The following is a 21,483-nucleotide window of genomic DNA, read 5'->3' on the forward strand; positions in this document are numbered from 1 at the left end:
GAGATACTTTGTTTATTTTTCAAAACTAGTTGCTATAACAATAACTGAAATTCTGTACATAGTTCAGAAAGTTTTTAAACCAGTAGAAAGTAAGAACGGAGTTATACGCACTAGTATATATAGCGAAGAGTGCTAATAATAATATTTAGTGTCTTTGCTACTCTGCGCTTACAAACAACACCAGGTTAAATGATTCTTTACTTCTATTGACTGTGTATAATAATTAACTGATAAAATTATATATCAAATCAACGGTTGCAACATTTTGTTGGGTCCACTATCTTCAAACAGTTTAACACGCGAGAATCACAGTGAAGTCAATTGGAGCCGATGTTGTACCTTCAGTAGGTTGTTATATATGTCCATATAATCATACCAACACAATCCTTAGATTGTAGTTTTACTAAAAAGCACAAATATGTCGATGATCGTTTAATCCTTTTACGAGATCAAGTTTAGCATTTGTTATTTCAGGAAGCCTTTACACACTCTCGGAGCCAGAAGCTTCGAATGTATGATTCATTTCCTTACAAATCTTTATGACAGCTGTTTAGTGATTTACTTGCATGTAAAATTATTTGTAACGTTCAATTTGTTTACTTTCTGTAGTGTCCAATAACATTCAACACTCATCGGTGGATTATAATGCAAGACTAAGGTTCATTTTACTCTTAATAAGTTGAAATACACACCAACTTGAAGGCTCACATGATAGTACTGTTAAATAAGAAAAGCATAGTTGGTGAAAAATAGCTGTGTTTACCTATAATTGGTCAGTTTGACCTAGACGGCTGTCACAATGATTTACAATGATTCACAATTTGTCATTTGCTCATGAGATTTTAGTCGTAATTATTAATATTGCTCACATATTCACTTCACTGTTTAGCAGTTTTCTTCTGATTGGTTTTAACTGGGTTTAGTTCATTTGAAGGCACAAACTTTTGAACATTTTGCAAGCCAAGTGATTAATTACGAAGTCGCCAGTTTAATGTGCTTCTTTAGTCGCTAAAGTTCACCAACTTTTGCTAATGAAAGATGCATGAACTTTGGCAATGTTTTTGACAGGTAGTTTTGACAAATCAGACTTGATCCAGACTCGAGGGAGTAAGACATTCTTGTTTTGGCTGCCTCGTCGCAGCCACAGGTAGGCTGTCCGGCTTTTTCTCTAACACATCTCATCATATTTACGCTCTGTTCACTTACCTGTTAAGTTGTGATTCATGATTTTTGAAGTTTTACATATTAAAGAGCGTATTGATACACAATTTTGTAAAAAAAACTAAATATTTTATTGTCACAATAAATCTTAAAAAATCTTTGTAGATTTGTTTTATACCTATTCATGTTTACGTAAACAACACTCTTGGATAAAGAGATATTGGGATGCTAGCGAGTAAACAACGGAGTTTGAGCAACTTTCTGTAGCCTATGACTTATCACCTCCAAAATGAATATGGATGAATGTTGCTCCCAATGAAATACATTTTCGTATATGATCACTTGTAACTGGTGTTTACAATGTTTCAAAAATTGAATATGAGCAATTAAAATTTCGACTAATTAGTTAGCCAGTTTCTGATTGGCCAATAATCAAATATTGCTTTAAATGATTGGCTGATCCAGTTTTTAGCAAAATCTATTTGCAACAAGCTATCTGCTCTAACTTACATACGCTATATCTTTTCACTTACATATTCTGTCTCTTTCTAATTGGCGTACTCTTCAAATGCCTCATAGCAATCTATTTTGCTTGTTTATTTGTTTTATAACTAATCACATTAGTTTAGTAGCTCATTTGATGAAAATTTGTCTAGCATCTGAAATAAACAGATGACCTAAAACGTCAGTATTCAGACAGAAGGGCATTAGCACGTATCTAAGCTCATTATGTAGGCGTATCTCAGCTCTCATTTATATATCCTAATCATTCTCAAGTTCTCATCAAAAATCACAGGATCAGCATTCATGTAGTGACTAAAAACAAAAAGTAAGCGATTTGTTTGTAACCAAAAGTATCTTGCTGATCAATCCCATTCATTGATGCTGTGTACTGGAATTTCTAATGCTTTCCTTTTAATGCATAGTTTAAGTCATGAAATTTGACAGCAAGTCCAGCAGGGTGTGCCCGAGATCGGTTTCTTCAAGTGATTATTGTCATACGAGGCAACTACATGCAGTATTTGTTGCTCTCGTGCAGTGACTGTTGTTCTCGTGCAGTGACTGTTGCTCTCGTGAAGTGACTGTTGCTCTCGTGAAGTGGCTGTGGCACATGTGCAGTGGCTGTTGCTCTTGTGCAGTGACTGTTGTTTTCGTGCAGTGACTGTTGCACTCGTGCAGACTGTTGCACTCGTGCAGTGACTGTTGCACTCGTTCAGTGGCTGTTGCTCTCATCCCATGGCTGTTGCTCTCGTGAAGTGACTGTTGCTCTCATCCTGTGGCTGTTGCTCTCGTGAAGTGACTGTTGCTCTCGTGAAGTGACTGTTGCTCTTGTGAAGTGACTGTTGCTCTTGTGCAGTGGCTGTTGCTCTCGTGAAGTGACTGTTGCTCTCGTGCAGTGGCTGTTGCTCTCGTGCAGTGGCTGTTTTTCTCGTGCAGTGACTGTTGTTCTCGTGCAGTGACTGTTGCACTCGTGATTACGTAGAAAATATGGCTAGTTTAACAGTTGAACTGTACCACGGGATTCCTCTATCATCATGTCAGGCACGTCTTCTCAACCTGCAGTTCTCATACCTTCCTCTGTCAGAGCTCTTTTATCTCAGGCACAATACAGTGTTTCTGTAGTACTTCGTGGAATGCTTTAGGTTTCTGGGGGCTGTTGTGGTAGCAGTTAGCTAGTATATCGGACCTTGAGCAATGTTCACTGCTGGAGAGCACTTGCTTGACTTTCTTGACCAGCCACAGCTCAAAGTCAGCAGGATTGTATCCATAGTTATTCAGACACTCTCGTCAGTTAAAACATCTAGTAAAACTAGATACAAACCTAAAATATAAATTCTGTGCTTTTCCTCTAGCCATATAGATATAGTTGTTAAGTATGAAGTGTATTGAAATGTATGGTGTTGTTCTCTTTCATAGCATGTATATTAGTCTGTACTCTGGTTACTCAAGGCAAAATTAAAGGTCATCAATACATTGTACCTGCACAATTAACTTTGACCTGTATATGCCAGGGTTGGCATAATATTTACCATGGCGGTTATTACCGCCGGTTTATACTGGTTTTTACCGCCCCAGGAAAAACTCATTTTTGTCCAAAAGCGAGAAAAAGCGAGAAAAACTAAAAAAACCTCTTTGTTGACAAGTTGACTAATGCTTAAGCAAAGAATAACAATACACTTATACCATTAGCTGTCAAAGAGCTTCTTTATGACGCTTTAACAATACACAGGATAAGAAAGCGCATTACCTTTATAATTGGTTTATTTACTAAATATTGAATGAAAAGACTAGATCACACGATAATATTAGTTTATTTACATATATTAAATGTTAATATTGAATAAAAAGCAAAATTATTATGTGAGAAACATGACAGTAAGCATAATACAACAATTAGAAAATAATTGAAAAACGAAAACACGTGAAGATAATACTAATTAGTCGAGACCGATGAACTGAACAAACGGATTAGAGTATTGAGAATTGATTGTCTAAGAAAAGTTAATCCTCATATTCGGCTGAATCATACCATAAATAAATTGTTTTTAGGTATTAGTATCAAGCTACTAGTTTGGACATTTTCTCCACTCCAAGTCTGTTGCGCAGCTTGGTCTGCCCTAAGGAAAAAGTGTTAAACAATACACCTCAAAACAGTTCTATTATTGGACTGTAAAAGGCTCATCATTATTTAGCGTTGGCCCGTATCTTAGGTGTTGATTTTTTCTAATTTTTCCCACTTTTAAGCACTATTTGATTTCCATTGCTATCACTTGATGTAAATATGGAGTCACACAACCAATTGCTTAGTCCAATTTTCCGTTTTTATTAAATTTCATTGTTTAGCGAAGTATTTGGTTAAAAAATTCTGGCGTTATAATATCTCCCAGTTGTTCCCGGTTTTTACCAGTTGTTCCCGGTTTTCACCAGTTGTTCCCAGTTTTTACCAGCTTGTCCTGGTGCCCTGGGAAAAACAGTTTTTCCCAGGAAAAATGCCAACCCAGATATATGCATTGCAGCGCTGTTTGTCATGCTGCCCTGCAGGCGCCTACTGTTACACTCTCTAGCTGGCTATCGATACCTAGCTTGTGTACTTTGTTAATATTGGTCGCAAGCATACCAAGAGCTTAAGCGTATTTGCCAAATGCCAATGCACTGGCTTTAGGCGTCTCGTAGAGAAATGACGATCTTTGTGATTTTTGATCTTTATGTACATCAATAGTAAACAAGCAAACCTTTAAATACCTGGTCTTGTTACGTAGTCTCTCGTTTCCATTCCTTGTCCTGTTATCTCATTTAGCATGGCATCCAAGCTGCTACGGTCTATTGAGAAGTATGCCCAGTACCATCCTACTTCTCTTTCTATGCAAAACTTCATTGAGTTTGGAGCCCAGGCCCAGCCTCGCAATGGAGGTAATTGTATGATTATTTTATAGATTGCATAATAATAATAAGGTATTTTGCAACCATTTGTTGAATTGTGATTGTTGTGTCATTTCATCAAAGCCTATAATTATCGAGAAATCCGGCTCAGCGCAACCGAGCTAAACCAGTTTAGGTTTCCTGTAAAATAGAAATGCTTTATGAATGAGCCAATTTAAGTATATTTCAGTTGAAAAAGGAATTATTTCTCATTGATTAATAGTTAATGGAATAGTACAATATTTTATGCTAGCAGTTCAGTGGGTTTGAAGACAGCAATTTATTATCACCTGTTTTATGAATGCTAATAGTTTATACAATAAAACCTCAATTTATTATCACCTGTTTTATAAATGCTAATAGTTTATACAGTAAAACCTCAATTTATTATCACCTGTTTTATAAATGCTAATAGTTTATACAATAAAACCTCAATTTATTATCACCTGTTTTATAAACGCTAATTGCAATTTATTATCACCTGTTTTATAAACGCTAATAGTACATACCATAAAACCTCAATTTCAACCCTTCCCCGAGAGTGACGTTTTATCAGAAGTGATATCAAAATAGAGGGTGGTGTTATATTATTTAAATAGCTCCTCAGGATTTTGCAAAGATAAATTTAACCCTTTAATGGCAAAGCGAATCTCACCTATATTTGGCACTCTCCTTCGTGCGGAGCGACATTAACCCTTTTGGATGCAAGAAATTTGCTAAAGTACCTCAACTTATCTTAGATCTCTAAATAAGTATGCATTAGGAAGCTGAGTAATATCTCTACCATTTAATAGTTATTGCTTGCAGTTAACTTTCCATGATCATGTAATGTAGCCTGCGTTGCAATTTTTTGGAGCTTTCAATTTTTTTAATTTTATTCTAAATTTGAATATTTTCATTTTATAACTACAGTGGACCCTCTCCATACGATTCTATTTTGTTTCAGTGTTGGCGAAAATGTCATATAAAAAGGTATAGAAACGCATAATTATCTAAGGCAAACACTATCTGGTAAAAATATGCTTATAAAGTTTTGATGAATTTTTAATATGCACAGTACAATGTACATAAAATTTTGAGGACTGTACATATTAGAAATTACTAATAAAATAGTATGTTAACCTTAGCAACTATAGTTACCTACGCCTTAGCAACTATAGTTACCTACAACCTACACCTTAGCAACTATAGTTACCTACAACCTACACTTTAGCAACTATAGTTACCTACAATCTACACCTTAGCAACTATAGTTACCTACAACCTACACCTTAGCAGCTATAGTTACCTGCAACCTACACCTTAGCAACTATAGTTACCTGCAACCTACACCTTAGCAACTATAGTTACCTACAACCTACACCTTAGCAACTATAGTTACCTACAACCTACACCTTAGCAACTATAGTTACCTACAACCTACACCTTAGCAGCTATAGTTACCTGCAACCTACACCTTAGCAACTATAGTTACCTACAACCTACACCTTAGCAACTATAGTTACCTACAACCTACACCTTAGCAACTATAGTTACCTGCAACCTACACCTTAGCAATTATAGTTACCTGCAACTTAAACCTTAGCAACTATAGTTACCTACAGTAACTTTAGTGTATTTGGCAATTAAGATGAGTTGCAATAAAATGTAACATTGCTATGTGCAATACGTACCGTAGAGAGAAATGTAACATCGCTATGTGCAGTACGTACCGTAGAGAGCAATGTAACATTGCTATGTGCAGTACGTACCGCAGAGAGCAATGTAACATTGCTATGTGCAGTACGTACCGTAGAAAGCAATGTAACGTTGCTATGTGCAGTATGTACCGTAGAAAGCAATGTAACATTGCTATGTGCAGTACATACCGTAGAGAGCAATGTAACATTGCTATGTGCAGTACGTACCGTAGAAAGCAATGTAACATTGCTATGTGCAGTACGTACCGTAGAAAGCAATGAAACATTGCTATGTGCAGTATGTACCGTAGAGAGAAATGTAACATTGCTATGTGCAGTATGTACCGTAGAGAGAAATGTAACATTGCTATGTGCAGTACGTACCGTAGAGAGCAATGTAACATTGCTATGTGCAGTATGTACCGTAGAGAGAAATGTAACATTGCTATGTGCAGTACGTACCGTAGAGAGCAATGTAACATTGCTATGTGCAGTACGTACCGTAGAGAACAATGTAACATTGCTATGCACAGTACGTACCGTGGAGAGCAATGCAACATTGCTATGCGCAGTACGTACCGTAAAGAGAAATGTAACATTGAGTTCAGAGGCCTGTTCTGCCTTAAGCCTTGTTAAGGCAGAACTCGCTCCTCATATACCAACTACACAGACTTCTACGGTCGACAGTGTCATGCTAGAAAGTACAACTTCATTTTAGCCATGGATCTACAGATTTATGTTATGCGTCCGCCTCTTGTTACCTTTGAGACAGACGTATAACATAAATGTTATATTTAACTTAAATGAATTCAACTTACTAAACGCACACCTAAAGCTAAGTTTTAGTTTGTATTTTACTAAACTAAACTTCAACTTTGTCATCGGCTAAAATAGTATCATCGATCTGTGTCCAGTTTCATTTTCACTATAACAAATAATGCTGAACTGAGAGAGAGCTAGCATTGTATCTCTTTCAGGTGTTGTGAGAGGGCTTTCGCCAAATTACATATCGGCATCTTCATTATTTCGACATAATCCGCACACCGATTGCCAAATTTCAATTTCGAGAAAGATTTTGGGTGATACGGTATAGCAAAAGAAATGTCATATGGCAAGAACAAAAAACGTGGTGATCAACATTGTAAGGCAAAAAAATCAGATAACAGGGACATAGTAACCTGGGAGCACACTGTGTGTTAAACCCTTTCACTGCCATCCATGCACAAATTGGCCTACTTTTGGCCTACTGCCAGTCATTATACTGAAAACTGCTGATTTTGCAGCGTGATACGCTCTTTTTTCATTTTTAAACACTGTGTAAAACATTTTTTGTTACATATTTTATGTTGCCAACATGTTGATAAATGGAACTGAAAAAAATTAAATGTAACTATATATTGTGCATTGCTAAAGCTACCATAAAACCTGTATTTGAATGTCACCTCTATTTGAATGTCACCTCTATTTGAATGTCACCTCTATTTGAATGTCACCTCTATTCGAATGCCGCCTCTATTCGATCACCACTTTAGGAGTTGAGTTGAAAAATAGAGCGCTATTTTTTAATTGGCTGCTACTCCTATTTGAACACCACTTCTATTTAACATTCTTAATCTCTATGAACTCATAAGTAAAAAAGTGTCCACAAAACCGTACTAATTGTGACTTGATTACATGTACATCAATAACAATTAATTCGTTCGTTGTTTCTGTTCACATTGAAGTCCGTTCTCCAAGTCTTTGCAGTTTTTTCATTAAATCTCTGATTGCAACACCATAGAAATAATTAGTAACTGTATCAGGCAAATAGTAGTTCCTTTTTTAACGTGGTCTTCCTACTTCAATGTATGTGAAAAAAAGTTTTCGCATTTACAATGGAATCTGTGTTGCTACGTATTTTGAGGCTAAATTTTGGAGACCATTTTGATAACACGCGGTTTCTTTTTATTCACGCAAGAAGTTTGCATGTATACTGAAGCGCATCGCGTAAAAATTTCACTCTGCTAAAAATTGTTTAGAGGCTAATATTGACTAGCTCAGCTGTGCAGAAGAGGAGTTGAGGTCAGAAGACAGAAGGTATTGAACAGCCAGAAGAATATGAAATGGTTCCAAACAAAAACCACAATCACAAACGATGTTAATATTTTTGTTGTAAACATGATAATTTTGGTTTTAAAATGTTAATTTTTGTTTCTGAATGTATTGTTTTGTTCATGTCCCTTGTTCTTGAATAAATATTTGTAGCTTTTCATAGGTTATTATTATATAGCTTATAAATTCGCAGATTCATAGCATATTATTTGATAGTGTCAATGCGGTAATATGAACTTGGCTTACAATGTATTGACGCTCGTAACTCCTTTTCTATTGCACATAAAAAGCCAGTTTTGGTTGCAAACTGTAACAAACATATCCATGGGCGCAATGAGTTTTTGGGCCACCATGTTAAATATACATGTAGTTATAAACTGAAAATATGCCTTCAAATTTACAATGAGATAAAACACTTGAAAGCTTCAACAAATTGCTATAGCTAAATTGTAGGCTATAAGATCATCGTAGGTTAATTGCAAGCAACAAATATCAACTGGTGGAGACATGTATCAACTTCCCCGTGCATATTTATTCAGATATCTATGACAGGTCGGTAGTAGGTTTGCAAATTTCTTGCATCCAAAAGGGTTAATGTCGCTCTGCTGAAGGAGAGTGCAAAATATAAGCGACATTCATTTGGCCTAAGAAAGGGTTGAATTTATCTTCCCAAATTTCTGGTGTGTTTTAAAAATTCCTCGTCAGGAATTTTTGAAAGATATTTCCACAGGATTACTTTTAGTAAAGAATAAAAATGTCTCACTAATTTACGTCCAGAAATTAGTTAGCTGATTTTTATATTTTGTGATATTTATATTTTGCGAATGAAAGAACAAGAAGCTTTTGTCAAAGAAAAAAAATGTACTTTTACTTTAAGGGTTAAGAAATAAAGCGCCATGATGTTCAAATAAAGGTTTAATGGTATGTGAAGCTACGATTGCTACAAAGCTATGACGATCCTCTATCATGTTCCTTACTCTCACAACACTATTACTTTTGCCACTGTGAGAGTCAATGCTGTGACTTTGATTATCTGAGTATTCAAGTCTGAATCTGAATGAGCTATAATGTCATCATTAAAAGCTATTCTTTTTTTTTCTAACACGGGAGGTGGTTACAGAGGTCTTATTGCAACTAGAAAGTTCAAGCATCAGAAAAAAAATTTACATTTATGATTTGGAAATTTCTGATCGAAGATTATAATTTGCTTCGCGAATATAGGCTATTTTTTCAGAGAAATATTTGAACATCACTGTCAATGCCATACAAGTACCAAAGATCGTTGGTTATGTTGTCACGAATCAATAAAATTCAATTACTACACAACCATTGTAAATTTAGCAAAAATGTCTTTGTAGCAGTCGACCGTAGGCTTCGCATAAAATCTCATAGGGGAGTAAAAGGGTTAAGAAGGTTGCAAGGGTTAAGCTCATTGCACTCGTTGATTTTTGCCACAGTTCGCTGTCAAAACTTGCTTTTCATGTGCAATAGAAGGGGAGTTATGAGCGTGGATCCATTGTAAGTCAAGTTTAGATTTAAATAACCACAATGATGCTATCAGTGTTCGAAATGGAGGGGTACGAAGGGGTACGGCGTACCCCTAAGAATAATTAATGGGGGTACTCCCTGGGAGGCGTATCCTCTCATATAAGGTTGCTCATATCATATTAAATTCGGTAAAATCGGAATGAAATGACATATTCACACAACTTTTTTTCCTTTTCTTCCCGAATTTATATTAGCTCGAGTTCATTACACCGAAAACAGTGCGCGTTTTCAGGACGACAGAACCACACTATTGATCTTTGATTTCTTCAGTTAGTTTTCCACTATTATAGCGGATCAACTAGATTATTTTGTCAAAAGCCTGAGAACCGATCAGTTTTCTGTCAACCGATAAAGTCGATGGGCCCTTGTGTCGGCTGCCTTGTGGAATTTTTCGAAAAGCTTAAGATTAATCATTGCTTGGATTCTTCTCTCGTGTTTTGGACGGTAGTTTTGAATAAATTTTTGCTTATTATACTAGTTTCTTCATTGTTTCTTCCCATTCATGATGGAACGGTATGGGTCAATAGATAACTTCTTTAAATGTGAGTAAGAATTAGTGACTGTCACGCATTTAGAGTCTGTATTTAAGAAAGTAGTGAGTGACTGAGCTTATCATATAATAATATTCATGGTGGCTTAGGGATGGGACCGTATTGTGTCTGGGGTCAGTGTGGACTGTCCATAGGGTTTCTTGGCTCACTCACATCACAACCTGGAGTCTCCATAGTCATAGAGCACCCAGGTTGTGCAGCTAAGCCCACTTTTAATTTCTTACTGGAACACAACACAGGGTTTTAAGTTATGGAAAACAGCATATTTCGGAGCATTCATTCTAAAAATTTAGCATGTTTAGCATGCTACCCTTTAGCATGCTTCCCTTTAGCATGCTAAATTTAGCATGCTACCGGACCCTCTTTACTGAGAGGGCGCTGTGCCCCTCTGGACACGCCGCCAGCGGTAAGCAGGGCCGTTGGCCCTGGACATCACCGTCCTAGCATGACAGAGAGAACCCTCAAGAATCTCTCTCCACTTCAGACAATGGATGCTATTAAATAGTAGACTATGAATCTGCAAATTTGTAATTTATATAATAATAATCTAACAAATGCTAAAAATATATATTCAAGAACAAGCAACATCAACAAACCATATTTATAATAAACAAAAAAATTGAATGCAAAAACAAAATTGACGTTTTAAAACAAAAACATTTGCATCATTTGCTTGGCCAGTTTTGTTCTGATTGTTGTTGCGGTTGTAACCATTTCATCTTGTGGCTGTTCAATATCTTGCAGTGTCTGCTGACTGGAACTATTCTACTGAGCTAGTTGATATTAGCATGTAAACAACTTTTTTATCAGAGCAAAACTTTTTACGTGCTGCTATTTAAAACATTTTTCACCGAAATAATAATAAAATTTTAGCCGCATGCTCGTTTAGTACAATATTTAGGTTAAAAATTCCATCATAAATGAGAAATGGCTTTTCAAATTCGTCGAAGTATCGCGACGTTAAATAAGGAACTATTATCACAGATACAGATTACTTATACAGTTAGTAATTATTTCTGCGGTCTTGCTATTAAAGTTTCAACGAAAAACCATAAAGCTTTGGAGTTAGAGAACAGACTTTGATAAGAACAGCAACATTGAAACAAATAATTGTTATTGATGTAACCGAGTCATTAGTACTATTTGGTGGACATCATTTTGCTGATCACTTATGGGTTTATAAAAATCAAAGAATGTTAGAGGTGTGCTCAAATAAAGGTGGTGTTCAAATAAAGGTGGTGCTCAAATAAAGGTGGTGCTCAAATAAAGGTGGTGCTCAAATAAAGGTGGTGTCCAAATAAAGGTGGGGCTCAAATAAAGGTGGTGCTCAAATAAAGGTGGTGCTCAAATAAAGGTGGTGCTCAAATAAAGGTGGTGTCCAAATAAAGGTGGTGCTCAAATAAAGGTGGTGCTCAAATAAAGGTGGTGCTCAAATAAAGGTGGTGTTCAAATAAAGGTGGTGCTCAAATAAAGGTGGTGCTCAAATAAAGGTGGTGTTCAAATAAAGGTGGTGTTTTATTGAGGGTTTGCATTTAAGGTTTTACAGTAATTATGCCAAGGCTAGAATGTTTACAGTGTAGATCAATCAGGGTTATGATGCATTACAACTATCCTTCGTTTTTTCGTGATGTCATTTTATCGTTGTTGGCCATCTTTATAGACCATTTTATCGTCCAAAACACGAAGCTTTTGCAATAAATTTTTGAAAGCGATGCTTTTGTTTGCAGTTTTTTTATTATGGGTTTATTAATAAACAAGTTGATTTTTTGACAAAATTTCAAAACAGTTATTTCATTAAAATAATGCTTCACATATGAAGTATACATACCAAACCCTAAATAGAAAATAACTACTACGACTACTACGACTACTACTAGCACTACTACTAGTTCTACTACTAGTACTACTGTAAAGGAATTTGCCAGCCCTAACTTGGCACGATCTAGATCATTTCATACAGAAATAAATTGCGTGTGATTTCATTCAATGTTTTATTAGCGAAGGAAATTCACTAGCCGAGGAGCGTACGGCCATTTGCTCTGTCTACTAAGTGAGCGTTGCTCCCTTATATACAATAAAATTGCCCGTTCCGGCTAACGGGACCGAGTAGGAACACCGAGTAGGAACACCGGCTAACAATGTTTAAATGGCCAATAATTAGGCCCGCCAGTGTGTTGATATGACCACATAAACGACGACAATTGATAGCATAACGAGTAACAAGGCTATAATAAAAAGGACAACACATATAATAAAATATTTACAGACATAAAATATATACAAACATATAATTACAAGAAGTGTAAAGTATTGGCCCGGCGTCCACCACACTACTACTACCACTAATATACATTCACCATTCAATCTTCTTCATTATTCATTTTATTTATTATAATTACTCGGACGAAAGAACTGTACGTACAGTTCTTTGCTCGGACTTTTATTGCCTCATCATTCATTCATTGCTCAGCATTCAGTAGTTGCTTCTAGCGGTAGTAGTAGGAGCAGTAGTAGTAGTAGTGTAGTACTAGTATATAATTTTCCACATCAAGCGCGTTGATTTTTATGTGTACTCGTCTTTGCGTGGTCGGGTGAAGGTCAGAACGGCGAAGCGCTGTGATTGGCTGTTGGTACCGACAAAAATCGTTCGATCGTTGCAATGTAAAGGGGGAGTCGGTGTCGGCACCCATACGTGAAATGTCTGAGGTACCTGTCTGAGTCGGGGTATTGGCACCTAATCGGAGTCGGTGTTGGCCAGTGTAAACGCACCATTACTGTAAATTGTTTACTACAATTTACTGCACATTCACTTCCTGATGCATTACTTGAAATCCTCCAATTCATACACATTGTTAATGCTCATTCTTCCAAACTTGAAGCTGCATGTGCAATTTCGCATTAGAATAAAGTTGATACTGTGGGTCACTTGACACTGCTGGTCTTCCAAGTGTCTATGTTGCAATTGCATTGGTAGTGTACATTTTTCTCAAGTTCTCACCTCAATTGATGGTGTTTTAAAGTTAAAAACAACAGGATTACATGCACAGCTTTAGCTTTGGATACCTCAAATAGTTACCATTGACAAATCATCAAGCAGAATGGGTTAGTTCCTGCTGTTTAGCGTTGAATATATATGCTGTAACCTTCTTGGTCCGCCTGAAAGCCTTGGCTGCCGAGATAGGCTTAAGCATGCTGTGTTTATGTGAGAGCTAACCCGAAGCATACTTATAACATGGTATATTAAAGCCATTATAGATTATCATTTTAACTGTACCCAACATGCTAATTGTGATCAATTGGTTTAGCCACTTATACTCAAGTTGGAGCAGCATTCACATCTTGTAAAGTGTTTAGGTGGTTATGGCAAAAACCAACTTAATACTTTACTCTGTGATGAGTTTGTACGAAAATTTCCTGTACATTGCGATACAAAAGTTCCTACTACATCTGGCACTGAAAACCTTGCAGAACTAGAGAGATTCATTTCTTCAGCTAAAGCACAGGTCCTAAGAGGAGAATGTAGACAGTCATCTGTGAAAATTTTAGCCGCTGTCTGGTGTTATTTAAAACTTGTTGGTTCTTAAGCCACCATGTGTATCAGTTTATGTTAATAATGTCTAATTAGTTGAAATGTTAAAATTAAAAGCTGATGAATATATAATACAGCTAATAGGAATAATGAGTAATAGACATTGTGAATCAGTGTAGAAATCAGTGTAGACCCAGAGTTTTTAAACTACAATGTATAATGAAGTCGCCAGTTTACTAGTTATTGGATTTGCTTTGGATTTTTTTTTGACAATTAACTAGAAGTTATGTCATGTGGCTATTTATATTCTCTGGCTTTATAGAAGTCAGTCTGCAATTAGATTTTCAACGGAGTAATAACTCCAACAAAAGGTACCATCAAAGCACAGAAATGCAGCAAATTACTTCCGAGTTGGATTCTATTATTGTCAGTGACTCCACCAAAATCTAAAGTTACACCCTGCTATTATCAGTGACTCCACTAAAGTTGGACCATGTGATTGTCTGTTTGACCGTCTGTAGTGTCTGTATTGCTCAGCTGTTATTAGTATAAAGTGTCCTCTTCACTCCAGGTCACAGCATTTTGTAAAAAGACTCAACATAATCAAAAACACTAGACAGATGATTTTGTGTGTATTCCACTGCTACTAAAGTAATCAGCGGGAACAGATGTTTTGATAGTTATAATAAAGCTGCCATATAATTGAGTTACATAATTGGAAGCGGGTTTGACATAACCTAGCTGACCGCTAGCAGTTATGATGGCTAAGAATAGCTATCATTAGCTTGAATGGTTACGTAATTTAAGCTGTGGAAAACTTTGCTATTACATAATATTTACTGTTTACTTAGCAATGATAGAGGGAATTGCGAGATACATCTTAGCAGTGTAGACAAGCTTTTCTAGTGGGCTCTTTCAAATCTAATCTACCGACCTTAAGGTCCCGGCCACACGTAACAAATTATTTGTTCAATCTGACCGAATTAACGAATTTCACAGAATTCACAGATTTATTTGGCTGAATATCACAGACTCGTCTGAGCTGTGCATGCACACCAAATTTGTCAACGAAACGCTTTTAATTGGCTTACCAATTTTTTAGCGAGCACGATTATAGTAGCTTTGACAAGTGGTATAGTCCAAGACATGTACGACGACACACAATAAAAGTATCGCCGCGATATGACTTGATGCATACGATGCAACTGCCTATATTCGCTATTGTTGGTTCTCTCTCGTTGGTTCACCATGGCAGGAACTTCTCATCGTGAATCCAGTATTTTCTTTTAGATGTTTTAGAAGCTATAAATTGTTTCTTTTTCAATAATGATAATTTCTTTTTATGCAGCAAAAGCTCCCTCGCAAAAACAGTCGCTATCTCTAGCGCATATAGGCAGTTGCATCGTATTTATCAAGTCATATCGCGGTGATACTTTTATTGTGTGTCGTCGTACATGTCTTGGACTATACCACTTGTCAAAGCTACTAGAATCGTGCTCGCTAAAAAAACTGGTAAGCCAATTAAAAGCGTTTCGTTGACGAATTCGGAGTGCATGCACAGCTCAGACGATTCTGTGATATTCGGCCGAATAAATCTGTGAATTCTGTGAAATTCGTGAATTCGGTCAGATTGAACGAATAATTTGTTAAGTGTGGCCAGACCTTTAAACCATAACTGTCACGTACAACTTTTATCGTAGTTTCTAGGTAAATTTGCCACACTGACTCCGATTTTTTACTCAAAATAAAGATTGGTCCACTAACCTTCAAAGTAATTTAGGCTTTTTTAAAGCGTTTCAATATCCGTTTCGAAAACAACACAATCGGCATTACAAGCTCCGCCCATAAATATGTGACAAAACCTAGCTTTTTCAGGAACAGAAGTTAGGAATGTTTAGTCCGATTTAGAATAATAGAGATGGGTGTCTTAAAACCCATTATTATCTAAATCCAGCCTGTAAAATAATTTCAGTCTTTTATGAAAGGTATATAAACTATTTAAAATTGATCGTAGCTTGTTACATGATGTTTAAATAGGCTGAACGCCAAGAAAAATGAGCTCAAAAAGCGCGGTTTTATTACAAGCTAGCGTTGTTATCGCGCTTTTTTAAATATGCAATGTTAAATAAATAGCTTATGGGTCAAATCACAGTATTGTAAAACCAAAGATGTGATTTTTAAATTTTATCATAGAACCAAGTTTTACACATCATTGGAAAACTAAAAGTCCAAACTTTCCATAATTAATAATGATTTTTAAAAATAATGAACGATTTCTATGAAATTGAGAAAATTAAGCAGCAAGAGACGATTATGTGATCATACAGGGGACATTGATTTTTTTGGATTTTTTTAGATGCATATTTTAAATTGCAAATTGTGTCACCAGGAACCTCTTAATCCAATTAAGTTTCTATGACTGGAAAAGTTTCCAAAGTTCTAACCTTAATAAATCTTGCTTAAGAGGCGTTCCAAATACATGCGTGTCCCTTGTATGATAATTTGGGCACCATTTTTTGGTTTTTTTGAAAACAAATCATGTGAAAAAATTTCTAGTTAGGATTTTCCGATAGTACCATGAGAGGTTCATGATGGCATGTTTAGTTTTTTAAAATAATTTAATTACTTGAGAAAAATTAAGAAAATAAATTATCAAACAAGGGACAATTTTATCATACAAGGGACATCTACTCTTTCATTCCCTTACTATACCTCATGAAAATTGTCTAAAATAACATGGCCATCTTTGCAATGCTACTATTATGTCATGAATATTCATGACATAATAATGTGGCTGTCTCTAAATATTTTCTCAAAGCATTGTCGGCTTGTGATTGCCTGACTGGCTACCTTAATAAATAATCCCGTCAAGACACTGCTGCTGGTCAATGCAATAGAACAATTACTTTTCACAAGCTGCCAGTCTCAACCAGAATGTCGACGGTAAAGGTTGTCAAAGACAGGCCTGCAACTCATTGTGCCGCGCAAAGGAAATATATAGCTAAAAAGAAATCGGAAAATCCAGAGCTGTACAAGGCTAAGCATTCGCAACAAGTACGCGAGGCATGGGCAAAAGTAACAGCCAGCCTTACAGAGGAGCAAAGGGCTACTCGAAGAGAGAAGGAACGGCTCAAGAAGGCTGCTCAGTGTCAGAAGGCTCGTGAGCTGAAAGCAAGCACCAGTAATCAGTCAACACCAGGATACACAACTACTCAAGCATTTGGTAAGTTATAACAAAATCAATCAGTTCAATTGCATTGGTTTTAATTAATAAGAATTGTGTTATAAAATTTTGACTTCGATCACTTTGTAGCAAGTACAAGTATCAAAGGTTAATAACCAAGTGCTCTAATTTTTTACAGGAAAAGCATCACGGAAGGTACAGAAGACATTGCCAAAATCCCCTACTAAGCGAGCAATAGTTCTGTAGAAATAGAAATGGAGAGAAATGGATGTGGCCCACCCCAAGAAATATCGAAGTCACCCACTCTAACTTTATCCTCGATATTAACCCAGAGCTCATTCCATGCGACAACAATTGTTGAGCCTATTGGCTGCTGAATGCTGAGGCAGTCAAAGCTGCTTACAGTCAATATAAACGTAAATACATGTAAATTTGCAAGGTGCATGTCCTTGTGATCTTATTTGTCATTTCTTTATCTAATTTCCAATATTTATCTAAGATATTAATTATTTATCGTTTTTTGACATGTCTGGTCACTTCCTATAAACTCAACATTTTTTAGCTCTATAGTTTTAGTTTTGGTTTCAGTGCATGCTAGTTTTAGATGTAGTATTCCATTAAAATGGTTGTAGTTTCTTTTAGCTAGATACTTTACTGTCTATCAATAAAATATGTGGAAAAATCAAGTGATCCAAAATGTCCCTTGTATGATGTCCCTTGTATGATCAAACTTAGTGGTAAATAATCTGTGGTTTAATGAGAACCATTAATGGAATCTGTTAGTTCTTTCACACTGAACATTGAAACATACATAGCAAACATCAGCTAAAAGGAATTTAAAATGTGATCATATACTTCACAGAGTTTTCAGCCTAAAATTGAAGTTTCGTTTTTAGCGATTTTTCTGCGTCCCTTGTATGATGGGCCTTAATTACCTTATAATTATGGATTGACTTAAGCAATTTTAAAGTTTTTTGTCTTAAACTGTTCATCCTACTGAACTGCTTCAGCATGAGAAAATTGTTTACCAAAATCCAAAAACTCAAAGCACAATTCTAGTTTAAGTGCTTCAGGATGTCCCTTGTATGATAACGGAAATACTGTGACTTTACCCTTATCTACTTTTCAGAAAAGACTGAGATTATTTTTAAGGCTGAATTTAGATAACAATGGATTTTAAAACACCCATCTCTATTATTCTAAATCGGTCTAAACATCCCTATTTTCCGTTGCCAAATCGCTAGGTTAAGTCATGTGTTTATGGGAGGAGCTTATTGTGCCGATCGTGTTGTTTTTGAGACCAATATTAAAACGCTGTAAAAAAGCCTTCATTACTCTGAAAGTTAGTGGACTAATCTTTATTTTGAATACAAAATCGGAATCAGTGTGTCTAATTTACCTAGTGTATACGATAAAAGTTGTACAGTAAATACGATAAAAGTTGTACGTGACAGCTATGTTGGCTATACACCTAACACCGGGACATGCTGTTCAGCTAATTTACATGTACATTGCATTTTAGTTCAGTTTGTAATTGGACACTGTAAAGCCTGATTTTCATGTATCCGTTAAGTCATTGCATGTACATCGCAGATATATAGCCATGGTATGAGCGCTTTCTGTTATGTGGCAACAAATTTAACTGTTTTGCCGATTTCACTCCTTTTCTGTTTGTGATATGATGTCAATGCTAAGAATTCATGACCTTGAAGGAGACTTCATGGGTTTGAATGAAAAATAACGTGTTATGTTTATAGATTTTCATTATTCCCAATGGTCAGATAAGCTGTAGCACTCGTAGATGTCGGTAGTAGTTCTGTCTATTAAGCTTGGAGCTGACTTTTGTATGATTATTTCTGCTTAGTGTTGCACCCATGGTTATAAACCATGTTTGCCATGCGACATGAAACACGTCCTGCTTGGTGTAATATAAATGAGAATTGGATTTCATATGACTTTTTGTCTCTCCAACTTGCCCAAACTGAGGTACAAAACATCTGCGAACATGAATCCGATATGGCTGAGAGAAGTACCACCAATGACCACAGTGAGAGCGCATGTCGCATGCAACACTTTTACAAGTCTGTGATTTTGTTATCATAAACTAACCATTGCTTGGGTTTGCTGGCAATTTTTTTTTGATTAATACTAAATGTGAAGAGACGCCACCAATCCACAACAAATGTTTTTCAAACCTTAAAAGAGTCTGAGAGGGATCACCTGGCTAGCTAGCTAACTATGTACAACCTTTTTTGATTGGTTTCATGATATCAAACTTTATATTTGCTCCTATACCTCTGCTTGCAAAACCCGACAACTCTCAAAAATAGTCTTGAAACGCAAGAGTCGACAACTCCCATAAGTAGTTTTAAAAAGCGTGAGACAACAATTTCTAAAATTGTCAAGCGATGTTTTTGTTATGAATTTTATAGATGCCGGCTACGCAGCTTGTGAGATGACATCAATGAAGTTTTTGAAAAAAGAGATTCCTGTGCGATTGGCCAACATTCTCAAAGAGCTCAACCACCTCCCAAAGCCTCTCCTTTTATCCCCTTCCATTCGTCGCATTACTCAGTGGTCAGTAGAGTTGCACTGCTATCATTTACTCAACAGCAAGATTCTATCTTGACTGTGAGCTTTCTCATTGTTGGCTATTTCAGCAAGTATTTATATCACTTGTAATATTTTAATGGCAAGAATGTTTAATCTGTATAATGTTATTAGATATGTTAAAATGGCGGCATAACTGTTAACTTGGTTCGGGCAATATAACAGTGAATTTGGTTGGAGCGATATAACAGGGAACTAGATTGGAACAATATAACAGTGAATTTGGTTGGAGCGATATAACAGGGAACTAGATTGGAACAATATAACAGTGAATTTGGTTGGAGCGATATAACAGGGAACTAGATTGGAACAATATAACAGTGAATTTGGTTGGAGCGATATAACAGGGAACTAGATTGGAACAATATAACAGTGAATTTGGTTGGAGCGATATAACAGTGAATTTGGTTGGAGCGATATAACAGTGAATTTGGTTGGAGCGATATAACAGGGAACTAGATTGGAACAATATAACAGTGAACTCAGTTGGAAAGAGACTGAGTTATTCTCGTGAAATACAGTTGTTTTTGAATTGGTGACTTATAAGTAGATGAGTCGGAGCGTGTTGCCATAGAGCACAGGTGTCAATCACATGGCCCGCGGGCCACATGTGCCCGCCAGGTCATTTTATGTCGCCCGCGGAAGCTTAACTCATTCGCAGCCGCCGGAGTTAACTCGCGTATTTATAACGTTGCTAAGCATCCAGCGAGAGTTATCTTACCTTTGAAATTTATCTACTTATTGTATCGTTATTTTGTAGTTACTTAAAAATAATTTTGATTGATTAGAAATAAAAATTTCTGGCTAATCAAACGAACGTACAAATATGCCTCAATGATGTCTCTGGCAAAAGTTATAACTAAAATACTACACCCATTTCAACATCTACCTTAACCGGAAATCATCGCGGTCACCTTAAATCTTATCGTTCGCGATCAGTTTTTTCACCTCCAGAAGTGAATATGCTGATTCAGAAGTAGTACCACAGTGAAAGACTGCATTAATCAAAACATTATTTTTAATGTTTCAAGGTTTTTATTAACTTTTAATTTTGTCAATTTGAATCGTTATGTTCGAATAAAAATGCACTTTTTAGGCTGTCAGCCATAGTCATACTAAAGTTATCATTCAATCTCGATAGGATCATATTGATTCTTAGAGCTACCTATGAAGTCTGAAAAGCCAAGAACAGAGTTACTGAACATATTTTCATTATTTGAAACATGTTTATGACAGTTTATTTGAGTTATATTGGCAAGCAGATTTGCTATGCTTTGGTTTGAAGAATAGTACTCGGGAGAAAAAGTTCGAAATTAGAGTTTCATGATTTTCATGTTCATGACTAACTGTATATGTATAAATAATATTCATAACTTTTTATTGTAATAAATAAGTAATGTTAGTCAAACACTGTATATTTCGCAGTTTTTATGGTGCAAGTCTAACTTTGTTTCAGCAAATAGCAAATAATATTTTGTTTTTAGCTGCTTACATATTGATTTTGTATTGCTGCTGTTGCAATTATTTAGCTCACCATTTTTGATTTTACTGAATGTATACCCATGTTAATGGGTATACTTTCAGTAAATTACAATACCCAGTAAATACAATTACACAATACCCATGTTAATGGGTATTGTGTATTGGGTATTGTGTACACAATACCCATGTTAATGGGTATTGTGTAATTTTTTTGATCCTTTTCCGAAA

The 21,483-nt window shown here is 36.0% G+C and overlaps 1 protein-coding gene across 2 annotated transcripts in view; it reads left to right on the plus strand.

Annotated features, from left to right (window-relative positions):
- The window catches only part of LOC137392849 (pyruvate dehydrogenase (acetyl-transferring) kinase, mitochondrial-like), a 37,135-nt gene that overhangs the window by 1,179 nt on the left and 14,473 nt on the right, over positions 1-21,483 (plus strand). For both annotated transcript variants that reach the window (XM_068079180.1, XM_068079182.1), the window contains exons 2-4: positions 1,069-1,147; positions 4,460-4,572; positions 19,596-19,740. In XM_068079180.1, coding sequence (XP_067935281.1) covers positions 1,069-1,147; positions 4,460-4,572; positions 19,596-19,740 — 337 coding nt within the window. The remainder of the gene's footprint in view (positions 1-1,068; positions 1,148-4,459; positions 4,573-19,595; positions 19,741-21,483) is intronic.

The sequence above is a fragment of the Watersipora subatra genome, chromosome 4 (genome assembly GCF_963576615.1).
Source record: "Watersipora subatra chromosome 4, tzWatSuba1.1, whole genome shotgun sequence".
NCBI lineage: Eukaryota > Metazoa > Bryozoa > Gymnolaemata > Cheilostomatida > Watersiporidae > Watersipora > Watersipora subatra.